This window comes from Myotis davidii, unplaced genomic scaffold (assembly GCF_000327345.1).
Source record: "Myotis davidii unplaced genomic scaffold, ASM32734v1 scaffold39, whole genome shotgun sequence".
NCBI classification, from domain to species: Eukaryota; Metazoa; Chordata; class Mammalia; order Chiroptera; family Vespertilionidae; genus Myotis; species Myotis davidii.
This window is the reverse complement of record NW_006290531.1, coordinates 136,423-142,841: the sequence shown is the minus strand read 5'-3', so window position 1 is coordinate 142,841 and position 6,419 is coordinate 136,423. Positions and strand designations below refer to the sequence as shown.

Here is a 6,419-nt window from a genome sequence, read left to right as displayed (position 1 = left end):
CCGGGCGTCTAGTATGTGTGTGTGTACACACACACACACACACACACACACACACATACACACACACACACTAGAGGCCTAGTGCATGAATTCATGCACCAGTGGTGTCCCTGGGCCTGGTCTGTGGACATCATCCAAGGGGTCCCGGATTGCCAGAGGGAGTAGGCCAGACCAAGGGACCCTACCGGTGTACGATTGGGGCTAGGGAGGGGCTGCAGGAGGGCTCCATGGTGTGTCTTGCCCATCTGGCCCTGATCGGCCGGACCCCAGCAGCAAGCTAACCTACTGACCCTGCTGGTCAGTTCATGTCATAGTTACCAGTAGAACAGTAGAACAGTCGCTTAGGCTTTTATATATATAGTTGTTGTGTTTTTATTTTCTTTTATCTCAAAGTCTGTTCTAGTTTTCCTAATGAGTCCTCTTTTGTTCATTAGTTGTTTAAGGTTATGATGTTTAATTTCTACATATTTGTGATTTTTCCAGTTTCCCTCATTGATTATAATGTTTCATTTATTTATGGTTGGAGAGGATATTTTGTATAATTTCATTATTTTGAAGTATATTGAGAATTGTTTTATGACTTAACATATGGCCTGTTTTGGAGAACGCTGCATGTGCACTTCAGAAAAAAGTGTGTTCTGCTTTCATTGGGTAGAGTGTTCTCTATGTCTGTTATGTCTGGGTGGTTTATAGTCAAACTAGAGGCCTGGTGCATGAAATTCCTGCATTCGGGGGATAGGGCGTCCTCAGCCTGGCCTGTGCCCTCTTCCAGTCTGTGAGCCCTCTGGGGATGTCTAACTGATGGCTTAGGCCCGCTCCCCCTAGCGCTGCCTTGGGGATGGGAGAGGCTCCTGCCACCACCGCTGCGCTTGCCAGCCATGAGCCCGGCTTCTTGCTGAGCAGTGCTCCCTCTGTGGGATCGAGCTGAAACCGGCTCTCTGACATCCCCCAAGGGGTCCTGGAGTGAGAGAGGATGCAGGCTAGGCTGAGAGACCCCTCCGGTGCATGATTGGTGTCAGGGAGAGATGCAGGAGATTGGCCAGCAGGGGAGGGACCCTGGGAGGGCTCCAAGGCGTGTCTAGTCCATCTCGCTCAGTCACAATTGGCTGGACCCCAGCAGCAAGCTAGTCTACCGGTCAGAGCATCTGCCCCCTGGTGGTCAATGCATGTCATATCAACTGGTCGAGTGGTCCACTGTCTGTCTCCTGTTGGTCAGTGCATATCATAGCCAGTGGTTGAGAGGCCTTAGCATATCTTTAGCATATTACGCTTTGATTGGTTGAATGGACAACCGGTCATCTGGACACTTAGCATATTAGGCTTTTATTATATAGGATATGCTGTTGTTGTTAATCCTCACCTGAGGATATTTTTCCATTGATTTTTAGGGAGCGTGGAAGAGAGAGGGAAAGACAGAGAGAAATATCTATGTGAGAGAAACACATTGATTGGCTGCCTCCTGCACAAGCCCCAACCAGGGCCTAGGCCAGGGAGGAGCCTGCAACCACGGTAGGTGCCCTTGACCGGAATCCAACCCAGGACCCTTTGCTCTATCCATTGAACCAAACTGGCTAGGGTTGATTTCTTTTAATACCTGGATTTCATAAAGGAAAGAAAGGTTTTCTCTCCATTTAAAATTTAAAAAGGGTTGAACGACCCTTTCACAGGGGTCGCCTAAGACCATCGGTAAACACATATATAATTACATATTGTTTTTGTGATTAATCACTATGCTTTAATTATGTTCAATTTGTAACAATGAAATTGGAGGTCACCACAACATGGAGAACTATATTAAAGGGTCAGGGCATTAGGAAGGTTGAGAGCCACTGATTTAAATTCTTTTGACAGACATTCCCTGGGGCCCTTCAGCCCTTCTGGATTCAAACAATGGCCAGTCTCTTCTCTAGTCTTTCAGTGAACTGCTAGCAAATCACAACACACATCCCCAAATTTTGTGAGGGCAGGGTTCCCACCTTGGTATCAGCAAACCACTCTGAACATGGGCCACTGTCCCCACAATTGCCTGCTACAGGAATATTGCATTCATGATGGTAGCTGCTAGCAAAACATGAAATTCACTGACATACCAGCTTTTTACTTCATCAAGCATTCCCTTGTGTCCTAGTATGTAACTAGACTTTAGAGTTTTTTGTTTGTTTTGTTCTTAAATATATTTTTATTGATTTTAGAGAGGAAGGGAGAGGGGGGAGAGAGACAGAAACATCAATGATTAGAGAGAATCACAATTGGCTGGCTCCTTCATGCCCCACACTGGGATTGAACCTGCAACCCAGACATGTGCCCTGACCAGGAATCAAAGCATGACCTCCTGGTTCATAGGTCGAAGCTTAACTACTGAGTCATGCCAGCCAGGCTAGACTTTAGAGTTTTAAAATAGTGATTCTGACAGTTCTTGCCAGCTCAACAGTTGATTTGGTGTAGGGTCTGATTCCTGGAGCTCCCCACTGTGCCATATTTATGATGTTACTCCTGCGTTCATTCTTGTTGAGGGAATCTACATATTAAAATGTAATGGCATATATTATAAAAACAATTTAAATGAGGTCTGATATGTGTATAAAGAGTATATGTATCAAATAACTTATTACAAATTTTTTACCATTATGCCAGTCCTTCTCACAAATTAGGATAGTTGACCAGAAGGATGGGATTTTGTAAGTATCTGTATTGTTACTATATATCACTACACTATATCTTGTGTTCATGCAGAAATAATGACATTTATTTTGTCTGTAGTCAATCTAGTCTTTTTCCTAATATTTCTTTTGGGACCTACTGTTTAATTGGGAAAAAATCCAAAGTATTTAAAACTTAGTCTATGTAGTATGAAGACTTAAGTAGTTTGTTTAGGTAGTGTTCAATTCTCTGAGGAAAATATGTTCTTTCTTTGTCTTATTTTTATCCTGGATGATTTAAGAGTATGGAGTGTAGGTGTAACATATATAATCTACTAGCAGTGGGGAACTGCTCATTTTCTTTGATGTCTGCTACTTTCTGTGACCTATGGAGCACTGTCCCATTACCTCTTAGTTGTGTTTGCCTTGCCAACTTATGCATATGATGTCATGGCTCATGTAACTCGTGGTGGGGCCACTGGTCAGAGCCCAATGGCCCACTCTTGACTACTTCTTTCTTTCTTTTGCTCCTCCTCTCTGAGCTCTATCTGGCCAGCTGGCCTGGAATGTCACTCATAGTCTTTGCTATGGGATTTCATTGTTTCATGGTGGGCCCAATAACTGGCCCTTTAGCTCAGGAAATGTGATTCTCAGAGCTTATGATTGCCAGACCATGCTTGGAAGAACTATCTCTCAAGACAGTGGCCTGGCCTGGCCTGACCTGGCCTGGCCGGTAAGACTATGGATTTACTATGTAATCCTTCTCTGTGTCAGATACTGCATATTGCTTCATTTTATCTCCTTGCATTTCTTTCAGTAGTAAAACCTAGTATCTCCCAGGCACATGAATGTTTCCAGCAGACTAGGGGGAAAAATCATAAACATGGAGAGGCAAAACAACAACAAAAATAATAATTTTCATTATCACCATTACATGTGCTCATATAGACATATATGGGGATAGTTCAAGAGTCATATATAATTCTTGGTGTATACAAGCCTTAAATGTAGGATCTTTAGAGAGGCATGTGGTGTATATGCATATATGTGTATATATATATTTTATATAGTTAAGGTATATATTATGTATAGTTAAGATATGTTTCATATATAATATGTCTATGTGTGTATAATTAACAGGTTTGGTTTCTATCAAAATTTTCCTATGACTAAAAATATTTATTTTGAAACACATTTTCTTTTGTTGCAGGACAGTTCGTGTATGGTTAAAGAGAGATAGTGGACAATATTGGCCAAGCATATATCATGTGATGCCTTGTAAGTATCTGGATTTCTGTCTAAAAAAACTAAACATTGACCTCAATTCCCCTTCTTTCTGAGATTATCTTCTCTGTATTTTCTTCTTGAGTAGTGATGCTTGAGGTTGGGATTATCAATGGAAAGTACTACAGTAAATCACTTTAGATTTTCTAAAGCTCTCAGTATGTAAAATAAGAAATTTGTTCTGAAATTGATTATATATGCACTAGAGTCCCGGTGCACAAAAATTTGTGCACTCAGTGGGGAGAGGGGGTCCCTCAGCCCGGCCTGTGCCCTCTCGCAGTCTGCGACCCCTCGGGAGATAACGACCTGCTGGCTTAGGCCAGCTCCCAGGTGGCAGAGGGCAGGCCCAATCCTTAGGTGCAGCCCCTGGTCGGGCTCAGAGCAGGGCCGATAGGGGAGTTGGGGTACCGCCCCCTGTCACACACAGAGCAGGGCGGATCACGGGGTTGGGGCGCCGCCCTCTATCACCCACAGAGCAGGGCCGATCAGGGGGATGAGGAGCTCCCCCCTGTCACTCACCTGGTGGGGGTCCCCACTGGGGTGCCTGGCCAGCCTGGATGAGGGGCTGAGGGCCGTTTTCAGGCTTATGGGTGACTGAAGCTACCAACCTGTCCTTTTTCCTTTTTTTTTTCATTCTGGGCCAGCTTTAGCTCTGAGGCTCGGCTCCAGCTATGAGACTTCCACTGCTGAAAGCAGGTTTCTGGCCTTTGTTTACCCTTCTGTATTTGAAACAATGTTGCGGTCCTGCTGGCTGAAGCCCAGGGTTTTGTTTAGCTTCTATTTTTGTAACATAGTTGCTTAAGTGCAGCTGAGAGGCCGGCAAAGCAGGCAGGGAAGCTTTGGCTTCCTCCATCACTGAAGCAAGCAAGCCTCATGCTAGTTTCTAGCTGCCTGGCCACCGGCCGCCATCTTGGCTGTCAGTTAATTTGCATATCTCGCTGATTAGCCAGTGCGAAGGGTAGCAGTAATACGCCAATTACCATGTTTCTGTTTTATTAGATATGGTGATGATGATAGTTTCTGAATGAGATTAGTGGAAGGACTACAGCATATAAACTGATTACAGCAGTCTCACTCTGTTCTCTGACATTTTAACTTTTTCGTAAAGTATTTCCTTAGACAATTCAAAATTTTGTCCAGTGATTATATTTGTGAAGTAAATTTGTCCTTGCATTGTTGTTAAGTTATTTATTAAAATTCAAGACATTCAACATGGAACATTCTGTTCTTAAAAGAATTTGCTTCAAATTGAAACAATCTAAATGGAAATCAACCTCATTTCCCCAAGATCTTACATGAGAAATATGTCCTTACACTGATAAATAGCAAATCTTTCAAATATACTTTTTAAAAAAGATACGACTTATTCTTAGATTCTTAACACTGCCAACATTCCCTTGTAGGGAGAGAAGACCTAGCTCTCCAAAATAGGAACTTTCTTTTCAGTTAGTATTTTATCATTAAAATTAATGAAGTTTGGGCATCATAGTCTATGTTTGCTTTAGTGTAAAACCATTATTTACATTCGTCATCAGTTATATTAGTAAACGTTTCCCTTATTCCCCTTCTTTCAAATCTTTTTTTTTAAAAATATATTTTATTGATTTTTTACAGAGAGGAAGGGAGAGAGATAGAGAGTTAGAAACATCGATCAGCTGCCTCCTGCACATCTCCTACTGGGGATGTGCCCGCAACCCAGGTACATGCCCTTACCGGAATCGAACCTGGGACCTTTCAGTCCGCAGGCCGACGCTCTATCCACTGAGCCAAACCGGTTTCGGCTCAAATCTTAATTAAAATTGACATCCTAGAAAAATCCCTCAGATTTGCTGTTTGGGCTCATATACCCTCTGGCTTGCTACAGTTTGCACCTTTTTTGTGTGTGTGTGTGATACAAGTATCCCAGTTTGAGAACTATATGCCATAAAAAAAAAATAACTAAAATAAATTCATGCTAAATTGTAGATGTGATTATGTTTGTGCCTCTGGCAAAAGAATGCTGTAATAACATAAATAACAATTTGCCTGATTATGAACAAATGAATTAAGAATGTAATGGCCTTCTGTGACTTTTGAAATTATCTTTGAGGTTTTATGTGTCTCTAGAATTTTGTGTTATAACCACGGAGCTGAACCCTATATTAGTGAAGAAGAAACTTCTTGTAATTCTGAGTACTTACATTTGTCCCTTACCTATTGTACCTCCAGCAGATACCATTATATGCAAAGGCAATAATGGGGACTTAGGTATATGGAAAGGGAAATGAATTCTCTGATTGATTTTTTCTTGATTTTTAAGTGGTATGAACCAGTCTGATCAATGGTCTTGCTTTTTTATCAGACTTGTTACAACATCTCACTGAAAGAGTTGGGTAAGATCTATAATCCAAGAAATTGAAGTTGATCCCAGAGACTGGTCACTTCCTTGACTGCAAAGGCAGAGTAGAGGCAGACCTGGGCAGAATAGTGAGGGCTTGGGATAGCAAGCAAGAAATG

At 42.2% G+C, this 6,419-nt stretch overlaps 1 protein-coding gene across 1 annotated transcript in view; it reads left to right on the top strand.

Moving 5' to 3' along the window:
- The window catches only part of WDFY2 (WD repeat and FYVE domain containing 2), a 200,560-nt gene that overhangs the window by 71,777 nt on the left and 122,364 nt on the right, over positions 1-6,419 (top strand). Inside the window, exon 2 of the mRNA XM_006763568.2 lies at positions 3,850-3,917. Coding sequence (XP_006763631.1) covers positions 3,850-3,917 — 68 coding nt within the window. The remainder of the gene's footprint in view (positions 1-3,849; positions 3,918-6,419) is intronic.